The sequence below is a fragment of the Cyanistes caeruleus genome, chromosome 4, assembly GCF_971803275.1.
Source record: "Cyanistes caeruleus chromosome 4, bCyaCae1.hap1.1, whole genome shotgun sequence".
Taxonomy (NCBI): domain Eukaryota; kingdom Metazoa; phylum Chordata; class Aves; order Passeriformes; family Paridae; genus Cyanistes; species Cyanistes caeruleus.
The window spans coordinates 1,364,139-1,387,810 of record NC_141704.1 but is presented as its reverse complement, the minus strand read 5'-3'; the positions used below and the strand labels follow the sequence as shown (position 1 = coordinate 1,387,810).

At 50.5% G+C, this 23,672-nt stretch overlaps 1 protein-coding gene and 2 long non-coding RNA genes across 3 annotated transcripts; 2 read left to right on the top strand and 1 right to left on the bottom strand.

Annotated features, from left to right (window-relative positions):
- Window positions 1-55: 55 nt before the first annotated feature.
- On the top strand, window positions 56-3,525 carry LOC111923193 (uncharacterized). The gene is made up of 3 exons (XR_002860962.2): window positions 56-274; window positions 1,642-1,826; window positions 3,027-3,525. It is a non-coding gene; the product is annotated as an uncharacterized LOC111923193 (long non-coding RNA).
- Window positions 2,540-23,186, bottom strand: STRIP2 (striatin interacting protein 2). Its single transcript, XM_086886280.1, has 21 exons — window positions 23,026-23,186; window positions 21,429-21,498; window positions 19,787-19,861; window positions 19,573-19,707; window positions 19,298-19,418; window positions 18,605-18,673; window positions 18,416-18,522; window positions 18,158-18,285; window positions 17,670-17,876; window positions 16,333-16,556; window positions 14,976-15,041; window positions 14,236-14,299; window positions 13,489-13,560; window positions 13,292-13,366; window positions 12,721-12,818; window positions 12,081-12,207; window positions 10,319-10,419; window positions 8,873-8,939; window positions 5,749-5,853; window positions 5,186-5,390; window positions 2,540-3,830 (listed from the first exon to the last, which is right to left on the bottom strand). Exons 1-21 carry the CDS (start codon window positions 23,167-23,169, stop codon window positions 3,580-3,582), a joined length of 2,511 nt encoding a protein of 836 aa, XP_086742406.1. The 5' UTR covers window positions 23,170-23,186; the 3' UTR covers window positions 2,540-3,579.
- LOC147653373 (uncharacterized) lies at window positions 16,590-21,354 on the top strand. Its single transcript, XR_015286005.1, has 2 exons — window positions 16,590-16,672; window positions 20,990-21,354. It is a non-coding gene; the product is annotated as an uncharacterized LOC147653373 (long non-coding RNA).
- Window positions 23,187-23,672: the final 486 nt, after the last annotated feature.

Sequence of the window (23,672 nt, the reverse complement as noted above, 5' to 3'; positions counted from 1 at the left end):
GTCCAATCCACTACTGACGAGACCGCCCATTGCCCAATCAGCTGCCGGGGGCGGTGCCCGCGCGCGCTTCCCGCCGCGGCGGTCGCCGTGGGGAAAAGGGCGGGAAAAGCTCTGATGGGGATGAGGGGCTTGAGGGGGGCGGCCGCCGCCATTACCGCCCTTGTCCCACCCACAGCCAAAAGCCGCAGGGAAATGTCACAAGGAGGCGAGAAAACCCCCAGCACAACAACTTCGCGCTGCGAGGAGGAGTGGAACAAGTCGTGCTTTCCCAAAGGTCTTGGAAAGATTGGCGTTTGGTGGACTATTAGTGGAATATTCACGTTATTGCTGCGTGACACGGGGGAGTCCGTTTAAATACCTGACTCAGCTTCCTTCACCACAAAAATATTTTAAAAAAACCCCTCTGCTTTGCCTTCTTGCAGAGCCACAGCTCTGGACAGCAGGCCCTGAAAATTACGTGTAATGGAGGTTGAATATTTCCAATAAATTCCCATAAACTGAGGCTTGAGACGCAGGGAATAGATGGAGGTGGAGGGGTCTGAGGGAGGAATAGGAACATGAAGGGTTCATTTTGTTCTTTGCACCTTTTTCAGACACAACAGTTTTACCCAAGGGTAATAATGCTTCTAAAGGCGGGGTGATTTTTAAATTTGGGAAAAAAATATAGGAGAGAGGAGTCTCTCCTGATGCCACAGCTCCAGGTTTTCACTTGCAAAGTACTAAAAAAGTAGGCACAAGTGTAAAATATCAGTAGGAGCTGAAATCCCTCATAGAAAAAAAATTAAATAATTGCAGTATTGCCAAACTCCAACAAACACATCAGCAAGTCTGCCTAGATCATGGGTTTATTTTTATCTTTAACCTCTCTAAATGTGCTCTCTGCTGCATAAGGAAACTTCCTTCTTCCCTAATAAAAAGACTTGGTAGAGTAGCTCAGGAGAAAAGTCTGTGGATTTGGGAATAAAATTCTCATGAACGACCCTTGGATAATGAAAGAAAAATAAAAAAAACCCAAAACCCTGATCTCCACTTTGTTCAGGGAAACTTTGTGTCATTTGCATTAACAAACCACACGGCACATAAGAAACAATTGTAATTACATTAATTATCTCCTTTTAGCAAAGATGATTGCCAGGAGGCCATATCATAATTATTGAGGCAAAAATGAAGGTGCAGAGCGGTGAAATATTCAGTCAAGGAGACAAAAATCGTCCTGTGCTGTCAAGTGTAATGTTTGGTGACAGTGCTTGGACCTGGCTGCAGAACAAGCTGCTGTTTACACATGCGAGGCTTTGATAAATTATTAAGGGAAGCTTCTCAAACTCCAGAGGATAATCAGCCTGACCTCATACAGTCATTTCTGTGGTTACATGTGGATAAATACAGAGTCAGTCAGGACACAGGAGAAAAAGGAGGGGTATTTATTTTTAACACTGCCAAACTGAATGGATAAAGGCAAAATTCCCCCCTTTTTTTTTCTTTTTGGGATCACTGTCTCTTTTTACACTTCTGAAAGGAACTTTGTGTCTTTGTAGCCTTTTATCCTTCATGGAAATTTGCATTAAATTCACCAACCAGCTCGAAAGTTGCTTAGAGAAGAGTGAGAAATTAATAACTCAATTCCATGTTTTACATCCCTAGGAAATGGGAAGAATCGACAAGAAAACAGAATAATCTGTGCTGAGGTGCTGAAGGAAAGGACTTACCCATAGCAAAACCTTCATCAACCACCTGTAAGGTGAAAACAACAAAAAAAACTTCTTTATTGCAATTACAACAAGAACTGGGAACACTGGAGGGTTCCTGGAACCAACAGTCCTGTTGAGGTGAGATAACAGATGTTCCTCCAGCTGTGCAGAAACCACCCAAAACTTGGCTCTGAAACTGCCTTGCTGAACATATAAAATGATTATTCCTTAATTGCTGCCCCCCAGCTCTTTTGAGAATTTTTTAAAGAGGAGAAAATCCTCATTGTGAAGCAAAAAAAGTTTGAAACTGCTGCTTGCTTGTCAGGATGGGACATAAATATTTCAAATAAAGGTGTAGCCTCTCCCTAAGTCACTTTTTTATGCAGAGGTTCAGGTTTTCTGTGGAGATCTCTCTCTGGGAAGCAGAAAATTTGGTGGTGATGGTGTGAATAAATTTTAGTCCAGGATAAGTTTGTCCCATCCTCCACCACCCAGACATTCAGGTAAGAATTTGTGTTTCTAATCTCTCTCAGTAAAAATAACAGGCACTGAAAAGCACAATTTAAATATAAAATATAGGAAAATGCACGTTGGGTATGTACTGGTTATTTTTTCTTTTCAACACACTGTGGAGAAAAACGACACTTTAGGGGGAAAAAAAAGGGTTTAAACCAAATACTTTGGGTTTTTTGGCTTTTCTAAGTTTCTTTAGTAATTTGTTTAATTTCCCCTTGAGTGGAGATGGGCAGGGGTGAGGGCTGAGTTTGGGGGACGTTTTTGTCCTTAGAAAAAATAATAAAAAAAGTAGCATTTAAATTAAGACACAGGAAGAAAAAGCTTAAATAAAGAGCTGTCCTTTAAAAGTTGGTTTATTTTGAACAAAAGCATATTTTAAAAGGTTTTAAAAGGTTTAATGCCATTTCCATGAACAAGGCCTTGGACAAACTCCATGAAGGAAACATTCCCAGGTTAATTAATTATTTAAGCAATTAGCACAAATCCTGCCATAACAAACACTTGTTTATTTAGGGCCTCCCTGCCCTATATGAACACACGATGCTTTGACAAATGCCACCCTCATGCAACGCTGGTTTACCCAAGTGTAGTGTTCATTATTTAATTTAAATATTAAGTTATTAAACCGATACAAAATTTACAGCTCAGTATCCTATTCATTCTGAAAGCTATGGACCACAGAATCCACTCTTTTCCTCACAAATCCTTCACCAAAGCACTTTTCCCTCCCCACTCGAAGACCTGGCACAGACATTCCCCCAAACAACCAAAAAATCTGTGTTAAAACGGGATTATTTTAAGTGGTATTTGTTGTCTCCTCAGGGCTGAAGAGGGGGAGAGAAAGGGGCAGAGAAATGGGACCTCCAAGCTCTAAACACTGCCCAGCACAGCAGGGTGGTTGAATAAAGGTGAGTGAAGGAGAGCACAAGTGAAAAGGTGACGGGTGGGTGTCCAGGGGACCACGCAGGACCCATCCCTGGTGGCACCAGGACTCTCAGCCAGGGACAACACGGAATGTTGTCTCCATCCCAAGCCAAGCTGTGCTCCTGGGACCCCGGGGCTGGTGTTGGGAGCACATCAGCAGCCAGCCAGAACCGAACAGATCCAAACAAACGAGGAACAGCGTGGGAGGGATGGAATTCCCAGCTGGAATCCTTACACCAAGCTTAGAGACACACCTGAGCTTGCTCTGGAACCTGCTCCATGCCCTCTGCCAACACTTTCCGGCCTCCAAGAACTCACAGGAGCCTCCAAAAAGAGGTGTCAGCTAGGCACAGAGACACCTGGTCTCTTTGGAAAGTTTAAATTTATTTATTTCCCCCCCACAGCTGTGCTTAAACCCCCCCCCATATCCAACCCAATGCTCCTCTTGGGGTCACTGGCAGTGCAGCAGCTCCTCCCAACGAATGGGCTGTGAAAACACCTCCCGCTCCAGCCAGAGCTCGTAGGAGTAGTGGAAGTCCTCGGGCAGCTCCAGGCGCTGGCCCAGCACGCTCTGCAGGCAGTTGTCCACCGGGGCGAACTCCGAGTCCTGCGGCTTGTCGTACCTGCGGCTGTTGAAGGCTTCGATGTTGGCCCTCAGCGTGCACTCCTCAGCCTGGAAATCCCACGGCCTGGCGTCGATATCTGCGGTGGGGGAGGAACAGCACCCAAATAGCGTGGAAAGCATCGCTCTGACAAGGTCTGAGCAAAGGAAAGGCTGAAGGTTTCAAGTGGATTAACCAGAGGCACTCCTAATTATTATTGTTGCTAACCAAATCTCACTATGTGTGTATTTTAATTTAAGATAGCCCATAAAAATTTAATTTTTTCTGCTTTAAGGACTTCATAATTATCCAGCCCTTGGCTTTTTTTTCCACAAAGACCTCACTTCTAGTTTCACTTTTCTATTTTTCTTCTATTTTTATTCTATTATTATTTTTATTCTATTTATCAATATATTTTTATTTTTCTTCTATTTTTCTTCTACTCTTATTTTTCTTCTATTTATATATAATTCTTACTCCTATTCTTATTTTTCTTCTATTTTTCTTCTATTTTTCTTCTATTTTTCTTCTATTCTTATTTTTATTCTATTTATCATTGTATTTCTATTTTTCTTCTATTTTTCTTCTTATTTTTATTCTATTTATCAATATATTTTTATTTTTCTTCTATTTTTCTTCTATTCTTATTTTTCTTCTATTTATCAATATCTTCTTACTCTTATTCTAGTCTTATTTTTATTCTATTTATATCTTCTTATTTTTATTCTATTTTTATTCTATTCTTATTCTATCCTTATTCTATTCTTATTTTTATTCTATTTATCAATGCATTTTTATTTTTCTTCTATTCTTATTTTTATTCTATTTATCAATATCTTCTTACTCTTATTCTATTCTTATCTTTATTCTATTTATAACTTCTTATTTTTATTCTATTCTTATTCTATTCTTATTTTTCTTCTATTTATATCTTCTTATATTTATTCCATTCTTATTCTATTCTTATTCTATTCTTATTTTTATTCTATTTATAAATATCTTATTCTATTTTTATTCTTATTCTATTTTTCTTATTTATTATTTCACCTTTCTATTTTCCTTTTTTAATTTCACTTTTCACTGAAAATCTCCACTGACCACCGAAGCAAGGATCGACATTTAAAACATTTAAAACCTGGTGAGCTTATTATGAGCTCCTAACCAATTTTTTTTCCCAAAATCTGGGCAAACATAACTACAAACAACGCTGAAAAGCTGCACCAACCACGACATCCCATATCACATAAACATGGAAAAAAAAAAAAAAATCCCATTATTTTCAAACCTGGCTTTCACGACATCTGACAGTGCAGAATGATGCCAATAAAACTTCCCAAAAAAATCCCCGCCAGCGACAATTTTAGAAGCCAAATTTGGAAGCCAATTTGCAATTGGAAATTTGCAAATTTGGAAGCAAATCTGGAAGCCAGAGGGGCGAGGCCGGGCAGGACTCACCGTTGCCGTAGGCCCAGTCGTCGTTCATGCGGTGCCGCACCTTCTGGTAGATGGCAGACATGGTCTTCATGTTGCTCTTCCTCCACTGCCGCCCCAGGTACTTGGTCTGGATTTTCAGCAGCTTGAGCACGTAGAGCTGCATCATGGCCTGCTTCACCTTCAGAGCGCGCTTCAGGATCGGGGCTGACTTAAACACCACCAGCATCTGACGGGAAATCGGGAATGAGAGCGGAGCCGACGCCGTCTGTGCCGCTTCGGGCACCAACACCGCGGCCTCGTACGCCACAAACCCCCAGGAGGGAGAACGGGAGCGCCCAGCACGAGCAACGCCCTCTGCACGGGGCTTGAGGGTGGTAGAAATAATGTTATTTGTGGGAAAAAAAGTATTTCTACATTTAAGGCTCAGTCTGTGGAAGGAAAAAGGGAAGAGGATGAAAAGCAGAAGCTGCAGCACTTCCACAAGAAATTCTGAGCACAAGGCTGGGCTGAACTTGCTGTGTAGAGCCAGGGACGTGCTCCAGGTGAAACGCCGGAGGGTCTCAAGGAGGGGGACACCCCCTTACCATTGTCCTCGAGTGTTTCCACTTGGTCAGCTTGTTGAGGATCCTCAGCAAGTTAATGCAGGAGAACAAATTCCTCCAGCAGAACTGGTTGTTGTCTCCGGCTTCCTGCAAGGGGAGAAGTGCAACCCTGACCACAGCGTTCATCAGCACCGCCACAGAGATGTCTTTGGGCAGAAATCTTTGTTTTTATTGTCTGCACAAGTCTTGTTTCTGAGGGAGGACAAGCAGCAGAGCTGTCTCCTCACCTGGGTTATCATCAGCAGATTCTGGGGAAAGCCATTCTGAAACACTCCAATTTTAATCTGCTTTTAATTTAGAGTAAGAGCTAAAAATGGGATAAATCCCATTATTCTATCATGGGAAATATATTTTGTGGTAGATTTTTATTCCTTGTTTACAGCCAGAGAGCAAATTGCAGCCTGGTGATCACCACTGCTTTTGGTAAGGGTATAAATTAATTCATGCTTAGGGCACACACTACAGACCAGTAAAAGGAAATCACAAATCAACACAGGATGACAAATAGCAACGTTTGTATCAAGAGGATGAAACCTTTCTGTAACAAAAAATCCCCTCCAGCTTAAGTGCTGCTGAGACATTGTTTTAAATACTCGGTAACTGTAAACACCCCAGCTCCAGCCTGTGGAAATAATGCCCCTGGCACTTTGAGCAGTAATTCCACCACTGCAGGAACTTGCTCCATGTTAGAACAACTCCGAGCACGGGAGAAATACCCCACAAAAATCCAGTTTGGGGATTAGTGCAAAACAAGGGCTGCTGAATTTATAAACCACTCACAGCCAACTACAGCCTTCTTATCTCGGGGCAAAACCTCGATGCATTCCAGGATCTGGGCACCCTCGGGAAGAGTTTGGGGGAGCCCTTCTGTCAGTGTCCAATCCAGCTTTGAAAGCAGATTTACCCAAGAAAATCCCACCAGCACAACTTTGCTTTTAAAGGCAAGTGCCAAACAGAATCAAGGAATCCCTGAGGCTGGAAAAGCTCTCCAAGGTCACCGAGTCCAAGCTGTGCCTGATCCCCACCTTGTCCCCAGAGCCCTGAGTGCCACCTCCAGGGGTGGGGACTCCAAACCTCCCTGGGCAGCTCCTTCCAATGCCCGAGAGGCATCCAGAGGTGGGATGTCACCGGAATGTCACCAGGATGTCACTGAGGTGCTCGTGGATGCTGTCTGGTGCTTTGGGGGGGGTCCCAAACTGCAGTGGCCCTGCAGTGTCACATCGTGCCCAGGCCTTACCTGCATCCTCCACACAAAGTAATTTTCCCAAAGATCCCATATAAGCCAATATCCATTTCTTAGGCTGGATTTATTTGTCACCAGTCTGATGTTGTCTCTTCGAGTAGGGTAAGGTTCTTTCCACCAGATTTATGGAAGAAGACAGGCTAAACAGACTTTAATACCCTTTCTAAGGGATGGATGAAACCCTTTGCAGACCCCTCTGGAGTGACAGGAGAGGGGAGATGGGGACTGGCCAGGATTTGAAGAGCCTTTCCCAGAAGAGAGTGGGTGAATCCCTCACCACCTCAACCACTCCTGATTTACTCCAGGTAGGGACAGCAGTTACCCCACAGGCCCCTCCTGGTGAGACAGCAGTGCTGGACTCGTCCTGGTTCTCCTTGACACACATCACCATGCTCAACCCACTGAGAGCAGAATCATCTGTTCCATCCTCTAAGAAATGTGTTACACTGGGATGTTAAAATCGCTCATCAGAGTGGTAAAAAAAAGCTAAAACAACACATGAAGTGCTGGCTGAAGGAATACAAAAATTTACGCCTCGAGTACCAGGGTGTGTCTAATTCCTATTAAATCCTTATCTCCACGGGTATCCTCCCAAAGACCAACCCTCCTGGCAAAATTCAAGTTGTTTGCCGCGTATTTTCTAATTAAATTGCTCTCCCTTGGGGATAACATCCGCGTCTGCTGGAGGAAAGTGAAAGGTAATGTCCTTGAAGGTGACAGCTCTCAAACTGTCAAGACCCTACTGGGAATATTTTCCCTAAAAGCGTTCAGTTTTCTCTGACAGCCTAAAGGCTGATTGGGAGGATTAGCATGAGCCACGGAGCCCTCAGTGATGTGTCACTAGATGTCCCCATTGGTCCAGGATACCACGGAGTCTGGCAGGGCTGGATGGGGACACCCAGCCTTCAGCAGCCCCTGGACCGAGGGAAGATCTTTCCCTCTGATGATTTTGACCTTTACACACCTCAGGAAAACAACACAGGCCTCAGATTGCTGCAGCACCATGAGATCATCCCTGCCCAGACTGGATTTGCTCAGGATCCTTTTTAATGATTCCTGGTCCATTATTTCCTGTTAACTCCAAAGCTTTCCCTGGTGTTGACCGAGCCCAGCCTCCTCTGCACTCGAATTATTGTAGTTATGAACCTGCCAGCGTTATTATCCCACCTGCAGTCTGTGTATTTGCCCAGCCCATCCTGCTGGCCAGTCTCTGGAATACTTGAGGCTCCTCTCCATAGGGAGTTTGGTTCATTCCTTAAACTGGTATCTGATAAAACAGGAGTGCTCAGAGCAATTGAAACCTGGGAGGAAACAGCCTCTGGGTAAAGTCTCTTTCAAAGCAGAAGAGTTTTGTCTTGCCAGAACAAGAGGAAAGGGCCTCAAACTGTGCCCAGGGAGGCTCAGGAAGAATTCCATATGGAAAGGATGGTCAGGCCTCGGCAAGGGCTGCCCAGGGAGGTTTGGAGTTCCCATCCCTGGAGGTGTCCAAGGAATTCTTGGATGTGGCACTCAGGGCTCTGGGCTGGGAACAAGATTGGACTTGATGATCTTGGAGGTCTTTTCCAACCACAATGATCTTGGAATTCTATGATTCTGTTCTGTCAAAGGGAAAATCCTAAACTCAGCTATTTTTATGGGGTGCCCAACAGCAGCAGAGCCTCTTCCCCACTTCCCCACAGCTGACACTGACTCAGAATAGTGATGGGAGGAATTTTCAAGCCTGGAGGGGAAAAAAAAATAAATCTAATTTTGGAAAGGTCGGGAGTTACAGAAAAAGAAGACAGAGAATAGAAAACTCAAATCCTTCTTCATGCTGTCACATAGAGCAAACTTGACCACAAAATCCCTTTCTGTGCTGCTTACCAGACTTTCTGCCGTGAGCTCGGGCAAGTCACAGACCGTGCAATGAGGATAATCCAGGACAGAGATGCTGCAGAAAACCGGAAAGAAGGGGCTCGTTAATAGCAACCAATTAACACGAGAGAAATTCTGAAGATGATCTCTACCAGGAATCTGTAACATTTTTCCTGCTCTGTGCCTGGAAATGCAACAAGTGGTTTGGGTGGGGAACAATCCCATCTCCAGCACGCGAAGCAGCCGTGCCGACGCGTCTCTCTCCGGCACAGACAGCATCCAAACGGGATCCCAGCCTCAGCACCGCCTCACCCCTCAGCTTAATGGAGCACATCAATACCTCCTGGCTCCAAAGCTCCATCCTGAGTGCATTAATAAGGACTCAAAGGATTTGCATCCATTAAGAAAGGACAGATGAGTTATTCATATGCATATTTAAGAAGTGGAGGGGGGGGAAAAGTAAACAAAATAGATCTGAGGTTCAAAGGGAGGTGTGTGATTGGCAGCAAGGAAATTCATGGTGAGTGAATATTCAGGTTTTTCAAAGGCCTCCAGGCCTATGGGATTTGTAAAAGCAGTCAGTTAAATACACCCAAAATTGGAATTTACACCTCCCTGGCTCAGAGCACCCAGCTGCACATCCCACCTCACTCACAGGTACGTATCCTGCCAGTGAAACCTCCATCCCAGAGCAGAGGAGGGAGCAGAGCGCTCCTGGCATACGTTTCCTCCTCACTTAAAGCACAGGACCAAAAGTGGAAATATTTATAGCAGGAGGATCAACATATTATTTCCTCTTTTCCCATGTGTGCCTCCTCACACAGACACAACCATACCATGCAGGAGACAGACCAGCCTACACACACAGCTGAAGAGCAACAAAAAGAGCATCAAAAAGGAAGAAAAAGGATCTTTTTATCATTCCAACATCCCTGTGGAGCTCCTCTCCAAACAGGGAAATCCTGCCCTGGTGAGCAGTGAAAGATCTGTGCTGTCTCAGGTCTTTGAGCCATGGGGGTCCAGACAATGCCCTGCTCAAAACGGGGCTGGTGCCTCTCTCAGACCAGCAGTAAAAGGCAGTGACAACCATGGAAAACCTGAAGGAGTCAGGAAAACTGAATTACAGCTATAGAAATTAGGAAAGACCTGGAAGATCCCACCCTAAGTGGCCTTGATGCCATCCTGGTGGCACTGCATGGCTCCCCAGGAGTCCATGTGAAGATGAAAACTACTTGATTTTAACGACAAAGCCTATTTTATTTTAGTTCTATTTCATCAACCCAATCAGAGATTGGAAACCCAGCATCCAGTCATCCTCATCACATCAAAGGGATTTGCTCCCTTTGCATATTTCTGTAGTGGGCAGGACACCCCCAAAGCCATCTGAGGTCACCTGGGGGCTCCCCAAGCACGAAGCCTTCCTGCCCCATCACCTCTCTGTCGCTGTGGCTGTACCTGTTTTTGGCAGTGATGTAAGACATGATGTTCTGGTTGAAGAATTTCAGGATCAGCGGGATGCAGTTGGCAAACACCAGGTGCTGGGACACATACTCGAACTGGGGGAGAGAAGGGAAAATGGGTCAGTGTCAGCTGGGACAGCTGGGAGCACCACCTGGGAACGGAAACCTCTTTCCAGCAAAAAGCTAAGAACTTGGGAATGTTGGCCTCACAGACCATCTTCTCCCCAAAGCTTGCTGTGTAAGGTCATGCACAGCAGCTGGGAAATTCCATTTGCCATAGAGATGACACACAAACTTCACAGCAGTGCTTTAGGAGTAGCTGCACCTCTTGGCTTTTCAAAATTAAATCTGGTAGAACAGTGTGTGGGGAAGAGGGAAGGAGTTGTAGCTATTAAATAAGGAAATGCAATAATTCCTATTGCTCTCACACACTAATCCCAGCTCCCTTAGAAATTTTGATTGAAATAGTATCACTACTTTCCTACTTGCTTTTAATTTCTCTCTGCCTCAGAGCATTAAATGGTCTTCGAGGTCCCTTCCAAACCAAACCACTCCACAGTTCAATAATACAACAAATCTCTCCCATCCTCTAAAGATACAAACTGCAGCAAAACCCCATCCTATCCCTGCCCTTCCCATGCCTCTCCATCCAGATCTCCAATCTGAGAGGGAAGGAACAGTTTGTTCTCATCTCAGCCTGGTGCCAGCTGTCGGCTTTGGCACACCACAGATGACACAACACCACAGATGACACAGGGCTGGGATGTGCTGGTGAGTAATCGACCCTTCCAACCCAAAGCACTCCGTGCTTCAGCGATTCCTTAGTTTCAGACCTGCTGGAGTTCTCATGGTGCTCCCTCAGACCACCTTTGTCACCAAAAGAACAAAACCACCCAGATCAGACCCAAAACAAAAAGGCAGAATCAGGGGGATGGAACCCTGCAGCTTTCTCCAGGCTCAGCAGCAGGCTGCAATGGCCCTCCTGCCTGGGGGGGAAGAAAGGAAAGGAGCTGCTTTGAAGTGAGGAAAATTAATGAAGGGATGTGGAGCGGGGAGCGGAACAAATGTAGGATTGTAAAAATGTGGGAGTTGGTTTCATTTTACCCAATCCGATACGTGGATTTATATTTATCCTCAGTTAAATATCAGAGGGATTTGTAGCGTGCTGAAAGCTTTAGAAAAAATTAGAAAACATTAATTGTTTGACTTGCAGAACGAGTGGAGAACTGGGCCATAGCTCATATTAGTCCTTGGGTTTTTTTAACAAAGGAAAACCCTGGAGTGGGTGCAGTTTGATTGGTGCCATGCAGATGGAACAAAAACCACACTGGGAACAAAAATCAGATTGCAACTATGACCCAGATCTCCTGCCTCTGTTGAAACTGGAGCCCCAAGAACCCGATCCTGCCAAAACCAGATTAGGTGACCTCGTGAGGTCCTTCCCAGCACTATTTCTGGGCATTGGAGATGACAGAGCAAAAGAGAGTCTTGCCTAATCCCCTTCCTCTTCCCCCTTCTGCCAGGGAGGCTCGTGCTATCTCCTAAATTTAACCTGAATGGATATTCCCAGAAGTCTAAAAGCTCCTGCCACATGAGTAGGAACGATGCTGTCAAAGCACAACCTGTAGAAATCCTGGAGCTATGGAAATGTGATTACAGCTCCTCAATGGAAACTCTCCCCAGAAATCTCCTAGAACAGGGTTTATCAGGACCTTCAAGCCCAGCTCGGCAACGGCCATCCCCTCTTGTAGGCCCACCTGGTAGATGTGGTTCAGCTTGAAATGTTTGAGCAGCAGCAGCAGCAGCGCCGAGATGCTCTTCACGATGATCTCCTTGTGTCTGTTCACGTCGATGCCCAGCTTCATGCTCTGCAGGACGGTGATGCTGGGGTGGAGGGAAAAACAGCACCGGGGTTGTGGCAGCACGGGGGAGGCCGAAGGGACTGTGGAGTTCTCGTTTGTCTGGATGAGCTCCACAAAACCAAGGACCTCCGCTCCCCCCGGCACTCCCATTTCCACCCATCCCACCTGGTGAGGCCAAAATGCGTTAAAAAAGGAGGAAAAAAAAGTGGATTGCCCTCCACTAGGAATCCTGGTGGAGCAGTAGGGAGGACACCTCTGGTATGCTGACACATCTTTATGATTTGGGCCAGTTAGCAGAACTTCATCATTTATCACTTTATCATTTATCATTTATCACCTAGCTCAGAGTGGCTGCACTCAAATCATCATCACAACGTCACTTCCTCGGCTTTGACAGCTCTGCCCTGGTGCCAACAGTAATTAACACCCACCCAAACAGATACCCCAAATCTGGAGCCCCCCAAACTTATCAGCTCTCCTGCTTGGTCCGAGACTTGTTGGCAAGGCTGGGATGGCCACCTGGCGAGGGACTTACGGCATCTCTTCAGGCAACACGTCTGCCAGGATGTTGATGGAGTCAGTCTTGGCCTTGGAGGTGGGTGCAGCAGCCAGGAGGATCTTCAGCAGAGCGATCTGCAGGAGAGGCCAGGTGTGAGGGGATGGTCCAGGAAAGGGAATCCCTTCCTTCTCCTTCACTTGCCAAAAGTGGACAACTCCAAGCCAACTCTACAGAGTTTCACCAGACCACACTCAACCTCAGACAGGACAAGTGTGGGGAGCTCAGCAGCTCTGTTTGATCCTCAGCCTAAGGCATCACACGTGCCTGAGCTCTGGTAGTGCGGGTAAAACAGCACAGAGAACGCCTGGAGTTTAAATGTTTAAATCTCTGTCTCTCCCTACAGATCCCACGTGACCCAATCAGCGTCTCAGAATCCTCCAAATCCCTCCCCTTGGACTGTACTTTCCTCCCAGCTCTGCTCAGGATTCCCACCAAAATCTCACCATCCAGGTCCTGAACACCCTGCTGTGCTGAGCTCTGCAGCTCCCAGACTGGCACCATTCCCTACTCCAAGGCTCTTCCTTCCTTTTGAGGAACAGGAGCTTACCATGTACTGCGGGAGATTGTACAGCATTGCTCGGTACAAGACCTCACAAGGGGTTTCTTGGACTTCCTCTTCCCCCTAGGGCAAAGAAGCATTAAAAACAAGGGGAAAATGAAGTAAAAATAAGAATGGATTTACGTGACACCTTGGAAACCTCACATCTTCTCTCTGGTGATGGGGTGAAGCGACTTTCTTCTTACCAGAGACATGGGGCACTTCTCCAGCTCCTCCTCGTTCTTGATCTGGATATCCGAGATGGAAACGTACTTGTGCTGGAAAAACACACAGACAGAGGCAGAGCAGTGTCACAGCTGAAGGAGGAAACACGGCCTGTGGTGGTCACAGCAACATCCCAGTGAGGTGTGCAGCTCATCCCCACGTGGGACATCCCCCTGTCCCTGAAGCCCCTCACACCTCCTGCCTTTGGTTACTGCCACCTGCTCCTTCTAGGAACTCTCTGAAAGGAATTGGAGGGACAATCACCTCCAAAAGACAGCCCAGACCTTGGGTAGGGGCAGTTGGCCTCGGGAGGGGTCTCGTTCCCTGTGGAGCAGGAGCTGAGGTTGGCTGTGTTTCCCTCTGGAATGTATCCCCAAACCCAGCTCTGAAAGTCTGTCACCTTCAAAACACACGGCAGACACTCACCAGGAGGCAGGAACGCTACACCTTGGATAAAGGGAAAGTAAAAATGCTCGAGAGGCTACTTGAGGACTCAGTTTTTAATTTTTTGCCTCGATTCCTGCAAGAAGCTCCAAAAGCTTTTCCTACGACAACCGACTTTTCACTCCCTGCAGTAACTGTGTTTTTTAAACTGTGTTTTTTTTTAAAAAGTGGTTTTTACCCTGTGTTTTTTACGTTTTAGCCTGCAGTAACTGTGTTTGAGTGAGGCTGGCCAGGAGGATCTACGTGGTGAGTATCCCATGCCATGCACAGAGCCACCGTCTCACCTGCTTCAGGGTCTTCACACTTTCGTGGATCGGCCGCGGGAGCCCTATCAGGGTTTCGGTGTCCCTGGGGAAGAGGAAAGAAGGTCAGAGGAAAGAAGGACATCCATCTTCAAACATTTCCATGTCATAACAGGTAAAAGAAGGAGCCTGGAGTCTGCTGAACACATCCCAGATGTGTCAGGGATTGCGAGAGGTGTTGGTGTGAGCTGCTGCCCTCCCACCTCCTCCCAGTCATGCCTGCACGAGAGAGGAGAGACATCGGGGTGAAGAATTGGGGTGAAATCAGATTTAATCCAAATCTGTGTGAAACCAGATGAAATCAGAAATAGGGTAGAGCCAGTCTGAGCCCAGCACTGCACCTAAAAATGAATTTACCCTGCTGGGCCTGTCCCAGGATGACTCTGCACCCGCAGCTTGATTTGTTCTCGGACTGGGTAATTTGCTGTGGACACCAAACTGTCTCAGCTGCCTTTCGCATCAAACCAGCTCCTGGCTCGGGCCAGCGGTCATTTATTCTGGGCTAGGTCTGATTTTTAATAGAAAGAAGTCCCTGGGGACCAGTGTTCTCCAGGAACATGTTTTTCTAGCACTGCTTTGGTTGCTGCAGCTCCGGCAAACCCAGCACTGCCTCATCCTGAGCATGTCTTGAGCTTGGAAACCTGAGCTTCGTGCACACCTCCCACCACTTAACCCCCACTGATGGAAGCTCCAAGGGCAGATTTGGAGGATGAAACACTCACTGTCCCAGCGTGAATCCGATGAATTTGTTCCTGCTTGCTTCCAGGAAATGCTCGATGTCCTTCTGTCTGATGGAGCAGCGGAGAGACAAAAACAAGGAGAAGGTTGGAAAACAGCCACGTACGAGATCACAGCCTCAGTCTGATTTCTAGAGATCTCAACAGCAGCAGGCAAAAGCCACCTCTGCCCTCATTGTCTGGGGGCAACGTGAACCTAAACCATTTGTATTTGTCCTGCAGCTCCACGGGGACGTGCGAGTAGACAGAGAGGAGGTTTCTACAAGCGGCACCTTTGTATCCACCTCCTGTGCTCCTCACACGCATCTCCAAGGAGCATCTGCTCGCTCAGAGAGAACAAATGTCGTCTCCACGGTCTGCCGGAGCACACGCTGCTCCAACAGCAAGCTGACATCTTGTCCACCTCGGGCATCTTTCATGGGAACCGCTCGGCATCTCTGTGCTACAAGCAGGACATGAGCTGGGAGCCAAGGCTGTCCTGGACAGAAAGGAATCCAGCTGGATTTCCAGCCTCCAGCCAAGAAAAGCAGCAGACATTTGATTTCAAAGCTGAGAGTGTGAAGTGATGTGGAGCACTGCAGCACCACCATGGAGATCCATGTGGGAATCCAGTTCCTGCTGTGTTTCTGCTGGGAATGCTCTGGACAGACAGACTTAACCCCGTCACTGCTCCTATCTCAAAAATATCTATTTGCTCCCGTGTTTTAAAGACACTGGATTAAATCCAGGCTTGGAATAAACAGCAAAAAAAGCCTCATATGGATCAGAGGGAAAGGGGCAGAGGTTTTCACCCTCTTTTCCTAACATTCCCTCATTTCATGTGTGGATAACTTTCTTAGGAAGGAAAGGCACCAACACCTTTATCCTTAGATGTTTTTCTCTGCCAATAAAAAAGGCTTTACCTGGCAACACAGGGGCCCTACTCACCCAACAAGGTGGCATTAACCAGCTCCCAAGATGATTAATCAAGGACTTTGTGCTACCGCGATCCACTGGGATCTGGTTGAGAAAGCTGACCCTGCTCCCACAGCTCCCCAGCACAGCACAGGCTCTTTCCCAGTACAACCTGGGATATCCAAAACTGGATCACCACTTGTTAGCCAATAAGCTGGACTGCCCATTTATTGGCTTGGGCTGGGTTTAGCTGAGCTCTTCCCCAGGATTTACACACCAAACGTGGCAAGTGGCCAATCCAGAAAGGACCAACGCTGACAAAAAGAGAAGTGGAATTCATTTCAGCCTGCCAGACGCCAAAAAACTTCCCAGTGCTTCCCAAAAAACTGCAACGAGCTCCAGGACAGGCAGGGCTGGGGAGGATGGCGATGACACCAGGTGGCTTTACCTGACTTTGGGGGCCCAGGGGAGCCCCTTGGGGAAGGACACCCTCTCGATGGGCAGGCGCTGAGCTGGCATGGCGGGGATGATCGCATCCCTCTCCATCAGGTCCAGCTCCCCCTCGATCCCGCTGTCCACGTCGTCGTTCTCCTCTTCATCAACCCCTCCTTCATCGTTCTTGAAGGGATCTCTCTCATTGTAGATATCCAAACTGTCTTGCTTCATCAGGGGCTGCAGCAGAAAGGGAAGAGAAAAACTCAAATCACTTCAAGGGTTTTATTTCCCTCTCAGGTGCTGGCACCAGATCTCTCAGTCCTGGAAGGATCAAGGTCTCAGATGTTCCTCAGGTAAGGATTTCCCTCCCTGTTGCCTCCAAAGCACAAGAATAATTCCTTCTGTACCTCTAACCTTGCCGCTCTAGGAGTTTAACCCCATTTTCCACCTTAACTTTTGGGGCTTCCATCCGACATCTCTTCCTTACCAAAAAGCATTTTCATCCTCAGCCCATAACACAGCAGCTCCAAGAGCAGAGCTAAAAAAAGAACTTGCTGTGAGCAGTTTGCTCCCCGGTGCTTATCAGCCCTTTGCCATAAGGTCAGGATGTCCTCTGGCTTCCTCTGGATCAAACACCCCGTGGGGCTGATCTCTTGCAATTGAAACTGGTGGATGAAAAAACTGGACATGACCACGAGTGCTGGGAGCCCAAAAACCCTCCAGGCTGGGCTGAGCCCCCGGCGTGGGCAGCAGGGGACGGGGAATTCTGCCCCACCTGCAGAGTTGCCCCAGCCCTGGGGACACAGCAGCAGCACCTGGAGCTGCTGGAGAGAGCCCTGGAGCTGCTCCAGGGCTGGAGCTCCTTGGTTCCCAGGGATCCAGGCTGGGAGAGCTGGGAATGTTCACCTGGAGAAGGTGAGCAGAGCTCAGAGCCCCTTCCAGGGCCTAAAGGGGCTCCAGGAGAGCTGGAGAGAGACTGGGGACAAGGTCTGGAGGGACGGGACACAGGGAATGGCTTCCCACTGCCAGAGGGCAGGGATGGATGGGATTTGGGAAGGAATTCCTGGCTGGGCTGGAATTCCCAGAGCAGCTTGGCTGCCCCTGCATCCCTGGAATGTCCAAGGCCAGGCTGGATGGAGCTGTGAGAAACCTGATCTGATGGAAGGTGTCATTTGGAACTGGATGATCCTTCAGGTCCCATCCAACCCAAACCATTCCGTGAGCCTACAATGGAAAACACCAGAGTGCTTGGGCGGGGGAAAAGGGAACCGTAACCACGAGCACTCCTGGTGATGGTGCCGGTGCCTGCTGGAATCCCACCCCAGCCCAGGAGGAGGCTCCAGCTCTCACCCTGCGGCTGCGGTGGCCGCGCTTCTGCTGCTGCTGCTGCGGCTGCTGCTGCTGCTGCTCCACGAGCTCGATGGCGCAGGTGGGCGGGGAGGCCGCTCGCATCCCCCGCACCACCTGGATGCTGTCCTCGGGCAGGGGCGGCAGCCCCAGCTCCTCCCGCCGCCGCACCTTCATGGCCTGCAGCGCCTCGAACCCGCCCAGCGTGAACTGGGGACAGAGAGAGAGGGGAGAGCGCGGAGAGGAGTCCTCCTGGGCAGCTCCAGCTGGGGGCTGTCAGCGGGGACAGCCCAGGGTGAAGGCACTGGTTCGTTCTCCAGATTCCTCCCCGAGCCCACCCTCGTCCCAGAAGGAATCGTTTCCCTGTGTCAGCTCCCGGTGCCGTCCTAAATAACCCCAGTATGGTTGGGTTGAACAGTGGGGAACATCCAGGCTGCAGCAGCACTCTTCCAGAATAAAAGTTTCTGGAGCAAGGAAGGGTTTGCACTCACCAGGAGAACCTTCCAGAGCAGGAGCAGGACCTTCCTCATGGGGAAGTGTGGAGCGTGGCCGCTGCAGAACTTGGTCACCATCGTGAAGAGCAGCAGAGCAAACGGCTCCTCAGTGTGCACAGGGAAACCTGGTGGGGAAGGGACCAGGACCGGGCTCAGAGCAGATCCCCCCATCCCTGAGCTCTCCCCGCTGGTCCAGCACGACAGAGGGACCTCGACAGGGCACCATGAGCTCCTGGGAGCTCATCTGGGGCTCACTCAGCTCCATCCTGAAGGTCTCCCGGCAGGTTTTCCACTCGGGGGGATCCGTCTCCTGCTCCACACGGATATTCTCCACCATCAGGTACATGACACTGAGCAGGACCCTGCCGGGACAGCACGAGCAGGAGGTGAGGTTGCCCTGTCCCCACAGGTGGTCCCACGGCTCTCCCAGCGCCCAGGGGCTACCTGAGCTCCGTGCTGTCGGCCAGGGAGATGGCCGGCTTCCGCAGGGCGCTGCTGCAGGCCTGGCTGTTCCTGCAGGAGAGCGACGAGCTCAGTGCCAGCCACATCATCCCCATCCAGACAACGTCTGGGAATGCCACACCGGGGCATGGGACACGGCTGGGCCACCTCCCGAGGAGGAGGAGGAGGAGGATGGGGAGGAAGAGGATGAAGAGGAGGGTGAGGAGGATTGGAGAAGAGTGTGAGGAGGATGGGGTGAAAGGAGATGGAGAGGAGGAGGATGAGGAGAAAAGGGCGGGGAAGATAGGGAGAAGGAAGATGAAAAGCAGGGAGGTGAGAAAGATGAGGAGAAAGATGAACAGGAGGACGAGGAGGGTGAGAAGAAAGAAGATAAAGAGGAAAAGGGTGAGAAGGATGAGGAGAAAGAAGATGAAAAGCAGGAAGGTGAGAGGATGAGGAGAAAGAGGAGGTAGAAGAGAAAGAGGAAGATGGAAGAAGAAGGTGAGGAAGAAGATGGAGAGGAGGAGAGCAAATTGAATGGAAGAAAAGAAGGAGATCATGGAATCACAGAATCATTTTGGCTGGGAAAGACCTCCAAGGTCATCGAATCCAAGAAGCAGAGGGGTGAGGAGAAAGAATAAAGCGAAGAAGAGGACAGGGAGGGAGAGGCAGGCGAGGGCAGCGCAGTCCTCTCACTCAATCTCCATGTTGAGCAGCTCCAGGAAGGCGGAGAAGGTTCCCAGCTGGTACAGGAGGAAGCTGTTGTGCCGAGACCAGTGCAGGACATCACCTTCATTATCACAGTCCCCAAAGACACCTGGAGAGGCCCCAAAGAGAACCACTGATGAGGGAAGATTTGCCTTTGAACACCTGGAGTCCACAGGACCACCCCAGGCAGGAACTTCACTGCGCTGACCTGGCACAACCCCGAGAAAGGCTTCTCCCAAACCCCCACGGCAGCGGATCCTTACCCTGTGCCAGGTAGAGGATGGCCCGTGCTACTCTGAGCCTCTTGTCCCTGTTGACCACCTCCAGCCCATCCAGCAGGCGCATGACGTAGGCCTTCTGCTGAGCCCTGTCCAGCTCCAGCCACCTCCTGTGGGGCACTGGAAAAGGGACATGGCCTCCAGCCAGGTGCTTCCCTGCTCCTGCCCCGAGCCCCAGAACTGAGCCCAGAGCTGGTACCTTGAGTGTGAAAATCCTCCTCGAAGCATCTCCTGTTGTGGCTCAGCTCAGGCTCCTCGGTGTAGCTGTACAGCTCTGATGGAGACAGGGATCAGCAGGGACATGGAGGGGCTTCACCTTTCTCCTCATTCCCAAATTCCTTGGGAAGCATCCCAGGTGGACGTGGGACAGAGAGCTGAACCTGAGCTCTCCTGCAGCTCCAGGGGCACCTCGTGGCCCCCCGGTGCCACCAAACTCATCACCTCGATCCCCATGTCCCGCCTGGGCTGTTCCCAGCTCCTGCTCCAGCTGCATTTGCCATTTCATCGGTTTTTGGGGGGACATTTTCAGTCTCCCTTAAGCAGTTTGGGAACGAAGGGAATGCAGGAACAGCCAGGCAGGACCTGCACTGGTCCCACACCCAGACATTTTGGGTCCTGCAAATAGGGGCTGGACTTGGAGAGACACCAGGTTGCACTTGTACTTTGTAATTCCTGCTTATTCCCATGGAATTCCTAACTGATCCTATAGGATTCCTGCCTGTTCCCACAGAATTCCTACCTGATCCTATAGAATTCCTGCCAATTCCCACACAATTCCTACCTGATCCTATAGAATTCCTGCCTATTCCCATGGAATTCCTACCTGATCCTATAGAATTCCTGCCAATTCCCACACAATTCCTACCTGATCCTATAGAATTCCTGCCTCTTCCTACGGAATTCCTACCTGATCCTATAGGATTCCTGCCAATTCCCACGGAGTTCCTACCTGATCCTATAGAATTCCTGCCTGTTCCCACGGAGTTCCTACCTGATCCTATAGAATTCCTGCCTGTTCCCACGGAGTTCCTACCTGATCCTATAGAATTCCTGCCTGTTCCCACGGAGTTCCTACCTGATCCTATAGAATTCCTGCCTGTTCCCACGGAGTTCCTACCTGATCCTATAGAATTCCTGCCAATTCCCACACAATTCCTACCTGATCTTATAGAATTCCTGCCTCTTCCTACGGAATTCCTACCTGATCCTATAGGATTCCTGCCAATTCCCACAGAGTTCCTACCTGATCCTATAGAATTCCTGCCTATTCCCATGGAATTCCTACCTGATCCTATAGAATTCCTGCCTGTTCCCACGGAGTTCCTACCTGATCCTATAGAATTCCTGCCTGTTCCCACGGAGTTCCTACCTGATCCTATAGAATTCCTATCTGATCCTACAGAATCCCCCCAGTCCTGAGGTGCTGAGCAGCACCACGCAGGGCTGAGGCGATCCCGCAGGGAAGGAGGAGGGATCCCTTGCAGAGGAAATGTGTTTTTGCCCGGCCAGCTGGTGCAGCCGAGACCCACCGAGGTAAAAATAACCCGGTTTTCCCGGGACACGCTCGGGACCGCGGGAGCAGCTGGAGCCACCGCACAGCAGGACACGAGCCACCCGATAAAGGGTGACACCTCCCGCCTGGGCTGTGTCACCGGACACTCCGCCCTCCTGCCACCTTGTGTCCCCTTGTGTCCCGTCGCGTCCCTCCTGCGTCCCCAGGGCGTGAGTGGCTCTCTAATAATAAACCCCGCTCGCTCTGCTCCCGCACCACTCAATATTTTCATTTTCCCCGCCTGCCGGGCAGCTAAAAATAACAATACAGCCCCCAAAACCTGCTTCACCTGCCAGCTCGGCGCCGTGGCCGTCGGCATCCCCGTACTCGAATTCCAGGTTGGGACAATCCACGGAGCCCTGCGGAGAGCGGGGTGGGGTTAGGAGGGGGCTGGCACATCCCTGGGGATATTTTGGGATGCGGGATGGCTGCCAGCACTCGCAGCCTTTGCGCCAAAGCTCCTCCAGCCGCCGGAGCAGCGGCTCGCACGGATGGGAGCGGGGAGTCCGTGTCTTAAAACACCGCGGAAATGTGGAAGCCGTGTGTAAAACCAGCATCTCTCAAATCCCAGGGAAACGCAAAGGCACGACACAAAACGCCGCTGAATATTTGATGCGTTTCAAAGCCCCGCACGCCCTGAAAACAAACCCCGGAGCTGGTTTAAAGCAAAATCCCCCGTGAGGACGCTGCGGATCCCCGAGCTCAGCACCGCAGATCTGACAGCTCCCAGGCTCGGGCTTTGCCTTTCTGATCCCCCCCTCCTCCCCTGCGGATGAGGAACTGGAGCATGAAACTTCGCCTGAGGATTCCGGCGGGGCAGCGAGCAGGCAGCCGCAGCCAGACGACCCAAGGCCGGCAGCGCGCCGCCCTGCCCCGGGTAAGGGAACACATGAATGGATAATCAACTAAATTAACATAATTTCCCATTCCGAGTCTCAGCATCCCTCCTCGGCAGCCGGGCTGGAACTGATGCGCATCGTCGCGATTAATATTGATGACCTAGGAGGATGCGCGGCTCCGGGCCGAGCCCGACTTGCTCAGAAACGCTGTTTTTTCACCCAATTTCTGCAGCCCAGCCGGCGGGGCGGCTCGGGGAGTTAAAGTCGGTGAGGAATTCGGCGAAGCGCGTGCAGCCCTAATCCGCTTTGAGATACCGAGCCAGAGGAGCAAAGCAAACCCCAAATCCACGACTTGGGGGCACGACTCGGACACCGTTCCCAGGGACCCTTTTGGGGTGAGGGAGCGCCTCGATCCGCAGCTCCCTGGTGGGGAAGAAAGTCTTGCCGTCCTTTGCTCTCGGGGGTCCCGCGGTGGCTTGACGCTGGCCGGGGACATCAGATCCCGGTGGGATCCTGGTGGCCCGATCCCGGCGCTGCTTCCCCAGCCTGGAAGCCCCGGGCGCAGCTGGGGCAGAGCAGCCCAGCGGGGTTTGGTGATTCCCCAAATGGGCTGCTTCCCCGCGCCCCGGGGTTTTTGGGGCAGGAGAGGTGAAGGCACCCGGACCTCGGTGAGGGAACCTGCAGAGTGTGGGGGAACCCAGGTGGGTCCCCAAAACCCTGCTGCCAGCTCTGGGCCTGGAAGGTGCCAGTGCTGGGGCTGAGCCAGAACCCCAAAAGCTGCAGGGAGGAACGGGGAGATGGCACTGCCGGGGAGCGCCCCTGGGGACTCCCCGCTCCGAGCTTGGGCATCGCAGGACGCCAAAGCCACCCCCGCAGGACCCCTAAAGCGTCCAGTCTGGGGTCGGGATCACCCCCAAGAGCGGGAGCTCCCCCAGTTCTGGACAAGGCTCCTTCCGCAGGAGCCCCAACCCCGGAGCAGGGACCCCCTACACCACAGCAGGTCCCGTCGGAGCCCGGGGGTGCCGGCACCGAGCTCCGCGCTCTTACCTCGGACTCCTTCCGCTGGCTCCTGAAGAGCTCCCGGCCCTTGGGCTGTGTCTGGGGCTGCGGTTGTGGCTGGGGTTGGGGCTGGGGCAGTCCCGGCCGGGCCCTGCCCGGGGCCGCGGCTCCGCCGCCTCCCGCCGCCTCCATCCCGCGGCCGCCGCCAGCACGTGGGGGCCGGGACTCGCCACGCCCCCGCCACGCCCATTGGTCCGCCGGGAGAGGGGGCGTGGCCTCAGCACACACACCGCATCGCCATTGGTCCGGAGCGGGATGGGGCGGGGCTTGGGGTAACGGTTGGGGGAGTCTGGGGGGACCCTCGGAATGGGGGGGGCTGGGGACACACGGGGGGGCGGCCTTGGGGAGTTATGGGGTGTCCCGGGAATGTCCTGGGGAGTTATGGGGTGTCCCTGGGGTGATGGGAAGTTATGGGGTGTCCCAGGAATGTCCTGGGGAGTTATGGGGTGTCCCTGGGGTGCTGGGGAGTTATGGGGTGCCCCTGGGGTGCTGGGAGTACGGAATGCTGCCATGGGGCGGTTTTGGGGTGTCCCTGGAGCACTGGGAGTACGGAATGCTGCCATGGGGCGGTTTTGGGGTGTCCCTGGAGCACTGGGAGTACGGAATGCTGCCATGGGGCGGTTTTGGGGTGTCCC